At 42.5% G+C, this 17,619-nt stretch overlaps 1 protein-coding gene across 3 annotated transcripts in view; it reads right to left on the bottom strand.

The window, feature by feature from the left end:
- The window catches only part of AMOT (angiomotin), a 92,323-nt gene that overhangs the window by 11,469 nt on the left and 63,235 nt on the right, over nucleotides 1-17,619 (bottom strand). For all 3 annotated transcript variants that reach the window (XM_075068811.1, XM_032766964.2, XM_075068812.1), the window contains one exon: nucleotides 2,514-2,663. In XM_075068811.1, coding sequence (XP_074924912.1) covers nucleotides 2,514-2,663 — 150 coding nt within the window. The remainder of the gene's footprint in view (nucleotides 1-2,513; nucleotides 2,664-17,619) is intronic.

The following is a 17,619-nucleotide window of genomic DNA, read 5'->3' as shown; positions in this document are numbered from 1 at the left end:
CGAGTGACACGGCTGGGGCCGGGCGAGGGAAGCAGAGCGGGCTGCTACCAGCCCTCCGCTAATCTCCTGGGCCACTCTGGGGCCCCCAAAAGTGCCCTCCCACAGCTCCTGCCCCCAGACCCTGGGAGAGGGGGAGCCCCTGACTGCCCTCAAAACCCTCTGCCTCTTATCGAACTCCTCGGCCCCAGCCTGGCCTGCCACCCTTAACATGCCGCTCAGAGCAGCGTGTCAGAGCTTTACCGCCTTGTATGTGAACCCACGTTATATCAGGTCGCATTATATCAGGGTAGAGGTGTGTGTATATATATACATATATATACACATATATAGTCTGGAAAGCTGTATCACGTTACTCCGATGTGGTGCCTAAAGCCCATCCACACAGCCAAAATAATAGGGGTCCCAATTCCAATATCACTCCAGATTTACACTAATGTAAGTAATGCCTCTACCTTAAATGGAGTTACACCAGAGTAAGCAAGATCTGAATCAGGCTAAAGAGTTTAACAATCATTGGTAAACTTGTTGTGCCCACAATGAGTTATGAACAAGTGATGTGGATAAAGCCCAAGCTACATCATAACCAGGTTAAACAAATGCTTTTGCCTCTTGAGCAGATTTCCAACACAGCTCCCATCACCAGATGCAGCGTGTGATATATCATTCACTCATTACGAGAAGGAATATAATTAGTTAGAAAAGCAAGCTTTGTTTATAATGCAAAGATGGAGAGTATCTGGCCCAATGGCAAAAAGCCACTAGAGGCAAGGGAACTAGAACTAGGAGGAGACAATGTATGAGACCCCTTGTGATTTTTGCAAAATTAATCCCGGGTATTAGAAAAGAGGCTGAGATTAGCCATTGTCACATAGAAAGTGGGATCACATGCTATACTTGGGAACTGAGGGAGGAAAAATAATTAAATTCTAAGGGGAGGTTTGGAACAGATATATTTATTCCATTTGGAGCCAATAAGCCAAACAGAGGCATACCGGAAAATACAAAAAGATGTTTGAGATTTTCTATGCTAAAAGCTCAAAGAATAATATTAAACAGGAAAGTATTACAAGGAGATCTTTTCTTGGAGTGCAAGATCTTGCGCCCAGAAAGCTAGTTATCAAAAGCTCATTTATAAGAGAAGGAATCAAGCAGACAATCTAATATGTGTGGCTCAGGATTCAGGATTATTTTACATTTTCTGTTTCCTTAAGAGGAACCATGGTTTAAAGCAGAAATCTTGTTACGTCCACTTACAAGTTGTTAGGTTTAAATAAAATTGGAATTTGTACACTTCAAATAATTCTAAATTATGTCAACTCAATATATTTTCTATACTAGATAGGAAGAATTTTTTAGATCTAGAGTAACATTTATATCTAGACCCAATACAGAATGTGTTAAATCTGGTCTTCTTTCAAGACAGTTTCATCAATAATATAACTTATTTCTTCCTTCATATATTTATGTTTAAACTTTTTTTAATTAATCCTATCATTAGAGTCAATTATATATCATATAATTTCTAGTTAAAACATGGAAGTAGTTTACCATTTAATTTACTGTCTATTAGATCGTGGCATATGTTTCAGTCAACTGGATTTTTAATTGTAATCTGAGACAGCCCCCACTGTCCCCAAAAAACAGTTAACTGCAAACTATCATATTCTAGTAATTCTTCTCCCTCACTTTGGCATGTCTACATTTGCATTGTTAGTCCTGCCTTATCTTGTGTTAATTAAAACAATTGTTAATTCTAGAGCAAATGTTTGTTCTAGGGTTTAAACATTTGTTCCCAACTCTATGTTGCAGTTAGGGCTGAACACAACTAGGAACAAATGTCTGAATCCTACTTACATCAGAATTTACAATCACATTAGATAACGTTTGTTAACACGAGTTCAAACAGGACTAAAAATTCAAATTCAATTCATACTATCCCCAGAAAAAATGTTTTCCTTTCTTCCCATTGTAAAAATCGCCTTGATACAAATGGTTAGAGCATATTGTATATTAGCGGTTACGAATTGACATCAACAGCATTTATGTTATCAGGCTTTAAAAGCCTTTCAAAGAGCGTTCTGTCTTCAGGCCAATGTTTGAGGCTGTGTGAACAGATGTGACCACCCAAAAAATCGTGTGTGTGTGAGAGAGAGAGACTGAGATTAGAGGTGTCTTAAAACCTTATTACAAATTAAAATGCAAAGCAGGAGTCATTAAGAGTCCAGAACAATTTCTAGATATATGCCTGCAGCCTCCCAGATGAGGAATCAGCTATTATTTTTAATTTAAAAACTTTGGGATAGATTTAAAGGTTTACTCAATTAAGTGAAACCAGTACCAACCTAGCAAGGTAATGGCAACATTTTGCAAAAGAATAGTTTTGCTACAGTTCTATACAAAAGAGGGAAAAGATCATGCTCTGCTGCATGTTCTGTGCATGGCTGGACAGGAAAACCTTACAAGAAATATATTTACATGAAAAACTGCTCAGTGAATGGACTAATCCTGGTTACCTGCTGCATCCGGAGAGACTCCAGTTCTCTCTCCAGGCGAGTTCGGAGCCGGTGCTCCAACTGTTCTCGCTTCTCACAAGCTGCCTGCAGCTGAACCAATGCCTGCTGCATCTTCTCCACCTTCTCGACATAAACCTGCTTCTTTTTCAGCTGAAACAAGAGAGGACAATGATCATAATGTTAGTTCCCACCTGCTCCACGTATTTCTTTCCTCTTCTCTCATTCCCAGTCACAGGCCCTATCTAGATGCCCTCTCCATCTCATTGCCTTAGTACCTGAGCATTCACAAGCATTAACGAATATATCCTCACCATCTCCCTGTGAGGCAGGAAAGGATTATCTCCATTTTACAGATGGGGATCCGAGGCACAGAGAGGTTATATGACTTGCCCAAAGTTACACAGGAGGCTTATGTCACACCCAGGAATTACAGCTTGTCAAAAAACACAGAAAAAGTTTTGAAAACATGGAAGTTTTTGACCAGCTCTACAAAGAATTACACCCAGAACTCCTGCGCCCCAACCCGAGGCCATAACCTTCCGACCGTGAAGAGGACCAAAATCGGATTATAACTAGGTTAAGGACTTGTAATTCTCTCCACACTGCAGACAGAACAGTGCTAGCAACAACTGTGTGTAGTTCTAGGCATTGTTCCTGCGGCCAGAGCGACCTAGGAAGTTCCACTCTATTCTTCTCTCTCGCTGCCCCCAAAGACTTATGCTAGCCAAACCACATTAACCTGACCTATCAACCGATCAGGCTGGGAGACTCATTTATGAAACATTAGGGCCCTAGCAGGATTAAAACATAATTCAGACTTGTTTGATTTTGGTGCTATCTCCACAAGCAAGTCCAATCTGTGTTATCTGGATGATGGTACTACCAGGTCACAGCAGACTCCCCCAGTATGGTAGTGTTTACAGTAATGTGATGTTAAAGACTACTTTGGGAAATCAGACTATAGTCCCACCTCCAATATGAAATCTACCACGCTTAAATACCATACTAGAAACACACCCAAGGGCCGTGCTAGAATATGGTTTGGCCTTTGTCATATGGAGAGGCCCAAACCATATCTGTGTTATCTGTGTTAAGGAACCATGGCCCAAATCTGTTTGAAGTGTTTAAACACAGTGGATACTGCAGTCCAAATGAGGCCTACAACACAGCTATAAAGAGGTTGCCAAAGGGGTAAAAATACGAACTGAATTATTGTTAGCTGGGTTTGGGCTTCAAGCGCTGGGCAGGACCCTAAGTTATAACAACCCAATGACCACCCCTGGGAGAATTCTGCGTCCCTGCAGCACCGCAGAAAAATGCCCTCCCTCCTCCCCCGCAGATTCTCTTTGTTTCCTTGCAGAAAATAGTTTCTGTGGGGAAGAAAAGAGAAGCTGCACCAGTGCTCACTCACCTCTCCCCCAGGAGCCTTTGGGCATGGGGGGGGGCGGGGGGTGTCCAGGTGCACAGGGATTGGGTGGATAGGGGAACAACTCCCTCTACAGTGACCCTTCCCCCCCCCCATGCACCGCTTTCCTTCTCTGCACCCAGAACCCCACACAAGTCCCTGTGCATATGATTCACCCTCTCCAAATTGCACCACACAGAACCCTGGTGCTCTTGAGGGAATTCTGTGCCAAACAATGAAAAATTTTAATATTCTGCAAAGTTCTGCATATTTTTTTGTTAAAATAACGCAATATAATCAGACCATTTTCAATTACTTTAGTAATTTATTTCAAAATACTTGTCAGAAAATAATTGAAAATGGTGTGATTCTATTGTATTATTTTGACAAATAAATATGCAGAATTTTAAAATATTGTGCACAGAATTTTTAATTTTTGGTGCAGAATTCCCTCAGGAGTAATTGACACAACAATGGCTGAAGAAGGTGGTACTCCCTGAGAGAGTCAGACCCCAATTTGCAGGGAACACTGTGTTGCAAAATTTAGATTCTCTTGATTTCACCATGTCATCCCCTCAAAAAATTCTCATCATATGCTCCTCAGTTCCTCTGCATCAAGCCACTATAGACAGTGCTTAATTTGTAAAGAAAGAGGCGCCGAGGCTCAAGCAATTTTTTTTACTTTCATAACCAATGTGGCAAGCCCAGAGGTGCTGGGGCTATGAACTGCCAAGCCTAGTGGTGCCAGGGCTCAGCACTGGTACAAATTAAGTACTGACTATTGAGAACCCACAGTGAGTAGTACAGTAGGTAAGCTCCAAACAGCAACATATTATTTTCCACCAGTCCCAAGTCTGGTATCATTTACTCCAAACTCAGCAGACACCTAGGCCTGGTCTACACTACAATTTTAGGTTGAATTTAGCAGCGTTACCTCGATTTAACCCTGCACTCATCCACACGACAAAGCCCTTTTTTTCGATTTAAAGGGCTCTTTAAATGGGCTATGTGTTTACCATGAAAGAGTGTACTCATTGTTCTATAAAACGTGTCTTTTTAACTACCACTCTCCCTTTTTCCCTCCACCAGCTGCATATGTTTCTCCTTCCCAGAGGCTAGCGAAGATTAGAAGGCAAAAAAACGCACTTGGGATGAAATGTTCTCTGAGCTCATGCTATCCTCCCACACTGACAGAGCATAGCAGAATGCATGGAGGCAGACAATGTCAGAGTGCAGGAAAGCACAATATGAACGCGAGGAAAGGTGGTGAGCTGAAGAGACTAAGTTGCGGGCTGAAGAGAGTAAGTGGCAGGCTGAAGATGATAGGTGTGTCAGCTTGCTGACAGAAGGCAGGAGTCAATGCTCAGGCTGCTGGAGCATCAAACTCATATGCTCCAGTGTATGGTTGAGCTGCAGGTGTCTGGTTGCACGTAATCAGCGGCCAGGCAATTTGCCTCAAAGTCCCAGCCCGCCATAAATGTCTCCCCCTTACTCTGACAGATATTGTGGAGTGCACAGCAAGCAGTAGTAACAATGGGAATATTGGTTTCGCTGAGGTCTATCTGAGTCAGTAAACTGTGCCAGCGTGCTTTTAAACATCCAAATGCACATTCTACTACTATTCTGAACTTGCTCAGCCTTCAGTTGAACAGCTCCTGACTACTGTCCACTCTGCCTGTGTATGGCTTCATGAGCCATGGCATCAAGGCGTAGGCTGGGTCCCCAAGGATTACTATAGGCATTTCAACATCCCCAATGATTATTTTCTGGTCTGAGAAGAAAGTCCCTTCCTGCAGCTTTTAAAACAGACCAGAGTTCCTGAAGATGCGAGCGTCATGTACCTTTCCTGGCCATTCCACGTTGATGTTGGTGAAACGTCCCTTGTGATCCACCAGTGCTTGCAGCACCATTGAAAAGTACTCCTTTCGGTTTATGTACTCGCTGGCTTGGTGCTCCGGTGCCAAGATAGGGGTATGAGTTCCGTCTATCGCCCCACCACAGTTAGGGAATCCCATTGCAGCAAAGCCATCCACTACGGCCTGCACATTTCTCAGAGTCACTACCCTTGATATCAGCAGCTCTTTGACTGCATTGGCTACTTGGATCACAGCAGCCCCCACAGTAGATTTGCCCACCTGACTGGTAGCTGTCTGGCGTTGCAAGCTTCCACAGGGCTATCGCCGCTCGCTTCTCAACTGTGAAGGCTGCTCTCAACTTGGTATTCTGGCGCTTCAGGGCAGAGGAAAGCGAGTCACAAAGGTCCATGAAAGTGCCCTTACACATGCGAAAGTTTCACAGCCACTGGGAATCGTCCCAGACCTGCAACACTATGCGGTCCCACCAGTCTGTGCTTGTTTCCCAGGCCCAGAATCAGCGTTCCACGGCATGAACCTGCCCCATTAACACCACGATGTGCACACAGCCAGGGTCCGTACTTTGTGAGAAGTCTATGTCCATGTCTATGTCCTCATCACTCTCGTTACTGTGCTGCCGCTGCCTCCTCACCTGGTTTTGCTTTTGTAGGTTCTGGTTCTGCATATACTGCAGGATAATGTGCATGGTGTTTACAGTGCTCATAACTGCCGTAGTGATCTGAGCGGGCTCCATGTTCCCAGTGCTATGGCGTCTGTGCTGAAAAAAGGTGCAAAATGATTGTCTGCCGTTGCTCTGACAGAGGGAGGGGCGACTGACGACATGGCTTACAGGGAATTAAAATCAACAAAGGGGGTAGCTTTGCATCAAGGAGAAACACAAACAACTGTCACACAGAATGGCCCCCTCAAGGATTGAACTCAAAATCCTGGGTTTAGCAGGCTGTTAATTTCATGGAGGGAGGGGGGAGCAACTGAATACAAAACAAATATGGTCTATTTCTTGTTCGGATCCACTCCATCTATCTTATACATCTTAGGCTGGCAGCAGACGGCACAGTACGACTGCTAGCCATTGTCATCTCCTGGGTGCTCGCCAGAAGATGCTGCAGTACGACTGCTAGCCATTGTTTTCTCCTGGGTGCTTGCCAAAAGACGGAGCAGTATGACTGGAGAACGACCTGTCTGAGTCACTTCCATGTCTGCCCAGGCGCCCCTGACCGACCTCACTGAGGTCAGCGAAAAGAGCACCCAGGAGTACGACGACGATGGCTACCAGTCGTAATGCACCGTCTGCTGCCAAAAGGCAATGAGCTGCTGCTGTGTAGCAATGCAGTCCCACGTCTACCAGCACCCAGGAGACGTACGGTGACGGTGAGCTAAGTGGGCTCCATGCTTGCCGTGGTATAGCGTCTGCACAGGTAACCCAGGAAAAAAGGCACAAAATGATTGTCTGCCGTTGCTTTCATGGAGGGAGGGAGGGAGAGGGGGGCCTGATGACATGTACCCAGAACCACCTGCGACACTGTTTTTGCCCCATCAGGCATTGGGATCTCAACCCAAAATTCCATTGGGCGGCGGAGACTGCAAGAACTGTGGGATAGCTACCACAGTACAACGCTCCAGAAGTCGACGCTAGCTTTGGTACTGTGGATGCAGTCCGCTGAGTTAATGCACTTAGAGCATTTTGTGTGGGGACACACACAATCAACTGTATAAAAACGATTTCTAAAATACCAACTTCTATAAATTCGACCTAATTTTGTACTGTAGACATACCCCTAATCTCACAGCATGAAGCATGGCTGCTGCGCTAGAGGATTTTCCAGAGACAGGTATTTTATTATAAAGGTACGATAAACAGTGAGTAACCCAACCAAAGATTTCCCAGACAGGGCAGGTATAGTAAGTAGGTATTTTTACCTCTCAATTGCTCAAGATTTCACATTTATTTGGATCTGGAGATGCAAGAACATTTTAATGCAATTTTACATTAAACTCTTGCTATTGAAAACATTGATTTAAAAAAAATGATGATAGGAAGATAGCACTATTCATCCAACGATCTCAAAGTGCTTTACAACGATTAAACTCATAGACTTTAAGGTCAGAAGGGACCAATATGATCATCTAGTCTGACCTCCTGCACAAAGCAGGCCACAGAATCCTACCCATCCCCTTCTATAACAAACTCCTAACCTATGTCTGAGTTATTGAAGTCTTCAAATTGTGGTTTGAAGACCTCAAGCTGCAGAGAATCCACCAGTAAGGTGGATATTACTGTGCCCGTTCTACAGCTGAGTTAATGGAGGCTCAGAGCAGTTAAGTGACTGCCAAAACTCATATGCACTGCGTCATCAGCAGAGTCAAGAACAGAACCCAGGAGTTTCTGGTTTCTAGTCCCTTGTTTTTGCACAGAGGTCACACTTCCTGTACAAATGCAGGGTACAACATGATAAAGTGCTTGGGAAAATGCAAAAAGACAGTAATTCATGCAGGAAAATTAGCAATGATCATGATTTTTCTAACTCTCTTATGCATGAAATAAACCAAGGATCTTGGGGCTCCCAATGCTATCCAATGAGTTACTATATTTCCAAAATTTTATAAAGCACAATTTAAAAAAAAAAAAAAGCAGCTGATCACCTGCTAAAAGAAAAAACATTGACTAGTTTTATAATTAAATAAATGCGAGAATGTGTGTCGATTATGTTTTTGGCCTACAGCCAACAAATACCAAAAGCCCAGCCAAAAAAAGAATTAGGCCACAGAAATTCAACTGAAATGTTCACTTTGAAAATGCTCCCAGCAGCCGAACCTGCCGGTGAAATGTTGTAACACAGGTAATTGCCCAACATAGCAGCACTGCCCGCACATGTTTAACTAATATACCAAACCTAAGGTACAGGCATGGCTTGTTCAGAGGCTTTTCGTAAAGTCAGATTTATTTTTCTCTAACAAACCCCTGAATTATCCTTTCCGTGTCAAGCAGCATTAGGTACATAAAAAATAAGTTTAAAAGGGGCTTTAGTACAGAAGCACTTCAACTCATCTTTGTTCAACTAAATTAAAAGATGGGTAAATTTAACATCCCTTGGGGTATGTCTGCACTGCAAGCAAAGCACAGCGTGGGGTAGGCATACACCCATGCTAACTTTAATCTAGCTAGGATAGGTAACAATAATACAAAGTTGTGACAACACTGGTCAGCAGTGGCTACCAACCTGACTATAGAATCTAGAAATGTAGGGTTGGAGAAGACCTCAAGAAGTCATCAGGTCCAGCCTCTTGCGCTAAGGCAGGGCCAAGTACACCTAGACCATCCCTGACGGGTGTTTGTCCTTGTTCTTAAAAATCTCCAATGACAGGGATTTCCAAACCTCCCTTGGAAGCCTGTTCCTGATCTTAAATACCCTTATAGTTAGAAACTCTTTCCTACTACCTAACCTAAATCGCCCTTGCTGCAGATTAAGCCCATTACTTCTTGTCCTACCTTCAGTGAACATGGAGAATAATTGATCACAGTCCTCTTTATAAGAGCCCTTAATGTATCTGAAGACTTATCAGAGATGGGAAAATACCACTTCATTGTATAACTTTGCCATATAGAAAATACTGTGTGTGGATTGAGTACAATAATTGTAAGAGGTAATGTGGTATCTTGGAGATACTTCAGGGAAATCAAATTTTTTGACTTCTTCACTACTATGACGATCAGCTTGGAGGAATAAACTGTGAACCTGGATTCATCAGCTGAAGTCTTATTGGAGAAGTTTAGTTCTATTTTATCTTCTGGATGGATTTGTCCTCAATATAAAAAGGCCCAGGAATATTGCAGCCAAGCACAGAGGGATTTTATTAACATAAATGAAGAATATGAGTATGTTTTCCTAAGACTGGAATTGGAAACAGCGTTTCTTGAATACTGCCAGCATGCTGCAGGCAAAATAGAAAAAAAGAAAGCAGCAAGCTGAGGCTTGTTCTTTGTTAACTGTCATTGTTCCCCCACAAGAAAACAAAACTGGCTGCTCCACGCCGATGGCCATAACAACATCTGCCAGTTGGAGAGGTGGCAGCAGTGGATGCTTGAGTCCTTTTGTAACTGGCCTCTGAGTCAACAGGTGTTCCACTTAACAGCTCCCTCTTGCTCATTTACAAAGATGTATAGAGCAGTATCTGTCTCCTGTTCCTTCCCTTCCAGCAAGATCTGGACACTCTGGTGACTAAGCGGCTGCAACTTTGGACCAGTAGCACCTGCAAGTCAAGAAGAGCCTGCAGGGAACCACTGTACATTCAACATGCCCTTTCCCATCACCAACGGCCTGACAGTTCCAATTTCTGCTCCAAAAACTCCTGGCTTCTAGACTATTTCTTAACATTTTCCCCAAGACCACCGAACTATTTAACTTCCAGATGCAAATTCTAACCAATTTGGATGCTTTGGTTGCTAGCTTCATTCTATTTCTTTGCATTATGATATGCATTTATCCAGCATAAACCCATATGTTAATCTTTTTTCTTAGCATATCAAATTAAGTTTAAATCCTGTGTTCTTTACTGTGATTTATTTGTAAAAAACAGATTGAGAATGATATTTTTTTAAAAACACGAACATAACAAAATGGCAGATTTTTAAATGATACTGAATGTAATCGGGTAATAAATTAATGTTCACATTACTCACAGTAACTCATCTTTTTGGGGTATGCTTTGACGTTGCAAAGTACTCTATCCTATTAATATTCTTACATTAATATAGCACCTTTTAAAATCAAAAGATCCCAAAGGACTTCAACTATGCCCATTCACGGCTGGGAGGCTGCCAGCTATTGCACAGCATTCCAGCACAACCATGCTGGGGGACAGAACATTTTCTACAGTACCTGGTGCAATTCTAACAGCACAGGGCTACATACATACATACAAATCCTTTTAACTTCGCTGCCTGGCTACTTTGCAAAGTTCATTTCCAGATACCTAGGGTGTCGTTTTAATTCTGTCAGACACATTAATTGTAGCAACAATGCTGAATTTAACCATTTAAAAGAGATGCTGTCATTTTTCCAGGAAAAATTCCAAAACAATACTCTCCCTTCTAAATTATTCCTCCCAAAGTCCTGCCACACAGTTTTACACAGATATCAAAGCGTGACATAATGGGTAATGGGAATAAATTGCACAACATTAAAATCAGTCAGTGAAGTGCCCCAAAAAGATTCCTTGGTCTCCTGATCAAGTAGTTTGTTCATTTTTCTTCTTTTACTGTGAAAGACTGTTTCTGCAGTCAAGAGATTTCTGGTAGGTTTCAGTGCAATAAAGAGCAGCAAGACAGGGAAGGGATTCTAAGGCTATATTGTTCAAGAGCGTTCTGGCTGACCTGAGCAGTTCTTTGTTTCCAAGTTAGTCAGAAAGGTTTTATTGCTTAAAAACGACTGCACATTGAAATCCATGAACTGCAAGGCTCACAGCAAATGGAAATAAATCCATCCCTCTAAATACACAGGAATGAAATAATTAAACAAATACATTCACTGAGCTGTGGAGAGCAGGAACTAGCTCTTTACAGGGGAACATACTTAAAACAGCTGCTTCCCAGAACAATGCAGAGAATTCCGTAGCAATTCGAACCACCAGGCTACCTGAGGTATTCTTTGCCACATGGAGCATCAGATCAGACGTGCAGAACTACTGGTCCAAAAATCAGTTGTAGCAAAGAACAACGTGTTCCCATCTAGATACGGGCAGCTGAATAGTATTACATTGCTCACCAAAAGAGACTGATTGGTAAAACTCCAAGAGTCAAAATAATACAGTTCATCCATTTTATTAAGCTCTTTAGAGACAAATCCTGCAATATCCTCCAGGTCTCCAGAATCCTTGTAGTTAAACTAGTGCCATTGTGGGGCAAGGCAGTGGGGTGCGGAAAGACAGCAGAGGTCACAGCCATCCAGTGAGGAGCCCAGCTCTGCCAGGGGTTTCAGGTGGGGGGACCAAAGGCAGACAGGGCAGAAGACCCTTCCCTATACAGGTCCTTAGCTGCAAGGGGAACACTATGGACACAGAGGCTGCTGCAGCCTTCAGGTTGGAGTAGCCTCCATGGAGCAAATTCAGCCCAGAAAGCAATGACAGGAGAAAAAAGGGGGGAAATTCCTTCCCTTCAAAGAGATGTATAGCTCCAGATGAGTTACTCAGCGAGGATTTTTGGGAGAGGACATCTTGCGTAACCAGCAATGATTCAGAAACCTTCCCAGTCATTATCCTGTGTGTTTTGGATAGCATTATTGCAGCAAATTGGTAGTGCCTGTCAGCCTCTGCCTCTCACCCGCCACTTTTTGAGATCGTCAATGTATTTTTTTAAATCTATCTAGTGTGTTTTGATTCTGTAATGGGTTTATCCTAAATCTGAATCAGTTCAGATGCAGCTGAAAATGTATTTCCCCACAGGGATTTGCTCATTGTTGCCGAAACATACTAAGAATAGAGTGCAAGCACATTTAACCTGTATTTAATGTATATAACTCTCTCTCTGCTGTTGGAATATATTCCTGAAAAATTCCTGAGAACCCTCAGTTTGATTAATTCAGTTCCAGTAAGACGCCACTGGCCTCAGCAAGAGCTCATGCTGAAGCAATTTGGTAATACTATCCTCTTACTAGGGAGCAGGGTTTGCTGCATGGGAAGGTCATAATATTGTCTCTCCATTTGTTTGGGTTAAAGCCTCAAAGCCACCTCTGGAAAATGACTAACAGGCAGTAACAGAGTTGGAAATGCAGCAGTAAAAAAGCCATTTCTGCATCAATACAGAACGACGGGTCATTAAAGACATGCATACACTACTTAGAGGGAAAAAATGTAAAAGCACCTTCCTCTCCTCCCACTGCCATACACAGATGCATGAACAATGTTTGCAAATAAAATATTTCCTTTAAAAGTGATTGTTATGAATGACATCTCAGATACAGCATATAAGATACAGTAGACACCATGAAGAAGTCAACATTTCAACATTTGCCTACAGATGAACCTCACAGTGTAACCAGAAATATCACATTATTCCCCTATACTGTAGATAAACCAGAAAAAAATGCGTTACCTTAACTCTGGTAGCTGGTTTATGTTCACATTTTAAGGCTGTAATGTCTTATGTCTTCTAGAATCTTCCTTTTCAAAGAATATTTCCTTCAAAATTTCTTTCCAGGGTTTTTCCCAACGTGCTTTATACATGTGGGAGGAGGTCATTTTCCTTTACATTGTGAGTTGCACGTGAGCTATCTATTAATCTGTACTTTTTGTGGCAATTGCTTTACTTTGAGACTGTGGTACCTGAAACACTCAGGCGGCACTGAAAGGATGAAAGGTATACTCAGATAAAGTTGCATTTTCGGGAAAATGTGGCAGCATGGTTGAAGTTTGGCCCTCCATCAAGAAGATGTTAAGAGTTGACTGGCTTAAAGAGAAACTGAATTTAAAATCGTCTTTTTAAAATAAGACTTCTAAAAGGAGTGCTGATGACCCTTTCCTCCACTATCACCAGCTGCACTAGGTACCTATGACAAATTCTTTGCCATACGGAAAGCCTGGTACTCAGAGTCAATGGGTCTGGTCAGTATGGCCACTTCTGTAGATTCTGCAACTCCGTTAACATTAACTTAGCCAGATTAGTATGTGCTACCTACAGGCACAGTGTCTTGCCCACTGTAGACTTTTAAAACCTGTTAGTTACCATGTAACCCAACACAGGCTAATATTGCAATTTTAAATCCTAGTCCAGACAAGATCTATATTGGAACAAATCCTAGATCTCTAGCATCTTCCTGCATGCTGAACACCAAGACCACTCAAACCTTTGCAATGCAATTGAGGACAGAATGGCAATCCATGCTCCAAAACTACAGGCTCCTACAAAAGGGGCTGAAGAAAAGTCTGCATTAGTTGCCAGGAGTATTAAGTCCATAGTACACAATTAACCAGTTGGGATTGCAAGATATTTTACAGCCAACATGTATTTTAGTTCTGGTATATAGAATTCATGTAAACTAAGTTTTAGTTATATAGACAATCAGGGTTTTTAACTGCGGAGGAAAAGGCTAAATATTGCCCTAGAAATGGATTTGGTATGACATTGTCATCACTCAACTGTTACTGTGAAGCTGTGGTACTTAGTAATGAGGCCTAAAGTAGAAAGGAGAAGGAAACTGACTAGACATGTATTACCTACTTTATATAAAAATGTTGCCCCTACATATGCAGCATACATGAAGCCAACCCATGCCAACGCTAAAATACTTGCACTTCAATAGCACCCTTTAACTCAAAGAGCTTTAAACCACTCAACCCCACAACACTTCTATGAGATGGGTAAGTACTACACCAGTAGTTCTCAGACTTTTGTACTGGAGACCCCTTTCACACAGCAAGCCTCTGAGTGCGACCCCCCTTATAAATTAAAAAAACTTTATAATATAATTAACACCATTATAAATGCTGGAGGCAAACCGGGTTTGGGGTGTAGGCTGACAGTTTGCGACCCCCTATGTAATAACCTCATGACCCCGAGGGGTCCTGATCCCCAGTTTGAGAATCCCTGTACTACACCCTACTTTGCTCAGATGAGAAATCGATGCAATGGGGGAAATTTAAGTACTTGGCCCAAGGTCACACAAAGTCAGTGGCACAGCCAGCAGCAGAACCCAGGAGTCCAGGCGCCTGCTCCAATTGCCAGACCAAATTGTCTCCCTGTCTGACCTACACTGTGCATTCCTGACATGCTGGAAAAAATAATACAGCATAGCAATGGTTAACAATTCCCTCAGCAGCCTCTCGGATACTCATTCAAGCAAAGGAAAGAACTAGACTAACAGGCATGTGCCAGCTATTCTGCAGCCAGCCCATTCTTCTTTAAATTCAACGTCTCAAAAAAGCCAGCAATTTTTCCCATGATCCCAGAGACAGCCACCAAAATAGCTGTCCTCTTGATCAGCCTGAGCCAACATGAGGAAGAAGATTCATTGGCCTGGATTGTTGGCATTAGTGCCAGACACTTCCTTAACTACATTAAGTAAATTTTCTCCTGAATGAGACTGCCATGGCCACAGGAAAACACAGAGGTTCTTTGATCAGGAGTTTAACAAGTGGTTACTAATTTGCACCTACAGCCTAAACAAGACACATTTTGCTGCAAACAATAAGCCAGGTTTCCAAAGAGCTCAGCTCCCATTCAGGCACCTCAATGAAGAAGACAGAATTTCAAGTGTTCTGCACCTAGCAGCTCCCACTGAGAACCAGCGGGAGCTGAACTCATCTCAAAACTTGCCCTGGTAAGTCAATTGGTCTTCTCTTACCATGGATTGCTAAGCAGGAGTCCCCACTGAAATCAATGAGGTATGATATGAGGCAAAAACAGCATGGTGTGGTCCTATACAACAAGATTTCTCCCAGATACACTGAGTAGTAACATTTTATTTTTAAATGCACATAGTCCTAAAGTACCAATGAGTAGTTATAAATACCTAAGATAAACACACAGAAAGACGGGGTTTTGTTTTTTCTCCTCAGGTTACTTATCCTGTTATATACATGCCCCTGGGCTACCGCATGTTGAGGAACATAAGTATAGGGCTTCTAGTCAGGCCTGCGTCTCATATGTAGCAGTGCAGAGCTACTGTGGTAGGTGAGCATCAGGAGGGAAAGCCGCAGTTCACATTACAGCTTCAAGCTGCTACTCAGCTCCCTCCTCAAGATCTTACCAAGGTCCCCTGGCAAAGGGAGGACAATGAAACCCTCATTATTTCTGAAGTGGAAAAAAAAATATGGATGGTAAACACCACCTGAAATCATTTTTAAAGCACAGATGAGCAGTTAAGGGCAAACATTATATGATACACACAGACATATACTGGGTACCCGTAGACATATTTGCTTTGAGTTCCCTTTAAGTATCCATGATCATGCCCCTACTATTGCCCAGAAATAAACCAACCTCATCTAATTTTAATTTCAATTGCACCTTATATTTTATACTTTTATTTAAAGAAAGATTTAATCTATTAACAGCGTAGGAAATACTCTGTGAGCGTCCCTTTCTCCTACTCGAGCAGGAGAACGCCACAATGTTTGGAGAACTCCAAGGAGGCTGCTTTCTCACTATTACTAGTACTCATATAACCCTTTCACCTGCCACCAAGATCTCAGAATACAGAATATTAATTAAGACTCAGAACATTCCGATGAGGTAGGCAAGAAATTTTATCCCCAGGTTTCAGCAGAGGAATATACAGGCTCAAAGTCAGGTGACTTGCCCAAGTCTGTGAATCAGTAACAGAGCTGAGAAAAGAATCCCTTCATCCTGATTACAAATCAAACCTTTAAGTTCAGCAGCACATCATTTCTCGCTCTGATATAAAATAGAATAAGTTCTGTTTTTTAAAAGGATCTGCTAGAAATCAAACAGGATGAGAATCTGCTGAGTAGGAAGCCAGAGAGGAAGAAAAAAAAAAAGCCCAACCACACAATACAGGATGCAACAACTGAAATACACATATATACACACAGCATCCCTCAGGCCTTGAACCAGGACCACTGCCAAGTGTTAACATAACTAACTCCACCCTCTTCTGCAGCACAAATTTGGAAATTCCTGACAATTATGGGGACTGCCTATTCGAGCAAAGCACGCATGAATCAAAGAAATCATTGACATATTGTTCAGACATCTTGGTCACTGGATACCACTAAATCATAGCCTGACATTTAGAGTCCTTTTCAAATTGTTACTCTGAGCACTGAACTGTTTCCTGTGCCTTCTTTTGGAAACTTACCAAAAGAGCAGATCAAGGATTTGAGAAGCCCTCACAGTTTAGTGCCAATGAGGCAACAAATCCTTCATGATCCTGAATATTTTAATGAGAAGTGATTTGGGAGACCTGGAAAGACTGGTCATTTTTTCTCCATTCTCCCCATGCCTCCATTAATGACTGCAACCCTGACAGTTAATTTCTGCTCACTCACTGAGAAGCATCCGTATTTATGTGCAATAGGAAAGGTGGCACTTCCTGTGGGCCCTAGATGCAAGTAACGGCTGGATAAGAACCACCACAAACCTTCATACAGACTAACTATAGTGCATTTGACCTAAGAACAGGGATCATTAAGTATAGCCCATGTTTTATTTAAAAACGTAAGTCTATTGGCAGAATATTTATAAGACCGCAGCATACCACAAATCTCTTACTAATACAAGATGGACTTTTAGAAATACAACATGTAGATGTTTATATATTACTAATCTGCAGGAATTCAGATGTTAAGTGATGGAAGCAGTGTCAGAATCTAAACAGGAGCTCAAACCTGCCAGGACTATACACATGCTTAAAGTTAAGCATGAGCTGAAGTGAGTTGCTGGATCAGGGCCAAAGCGCTCCACCCATTGGAGGATCGAGTCCTAGAATAGTCTACATCATCAAACTGCATCATCTCTCATTTTAAAAGCCTACACCTGACAACTCTTTATTCTCCTGAGCATACACAAGGCCCAATTCAGCCTGGGCACAAGCTGCTGCAGCTCTTCTGAAGTCAATGGAGTTGTATCAGCTGCAACCAGGGCTGAATTTGCCTCTTGGTCTTCAACAACCTCTCAGTCCTCCAGCCTCCTCCAGCTTCACAAAGTCCCCACCCCCTCTCAGGCCCACTTCCTCTGGTATCTTGAGGAGCAAAGCCAAGTCTCCCTCACAGCTACGCCCAGCACTATACCTGGGGCAGCTCAAATATTCTGCAGCATTAGTGTGACATTGTGCTGGTGAAAGATGCTAAAGGTCAACAGTCCCTGAGCCTG

Source organism: Chelonoidis abingdonii, chromosome 8, assembly GCF_003597395.2.
Source record: "Chelonoidis abingdonii isolate Lonesome George chromosome 8, CheloAbing_2.0, whole genome shotgun sequence".
Taxonomy (NCBI): Eukaryota; Metazoa; Chordata; order Testudines; family Testudinidae; genus Chelonoidis; species Chelonoidis abingdonii.
Note: the sequence above shows the minus strand (reverse complement) of the source record. Positions and strands in the feature narration are given on the sequence as shown.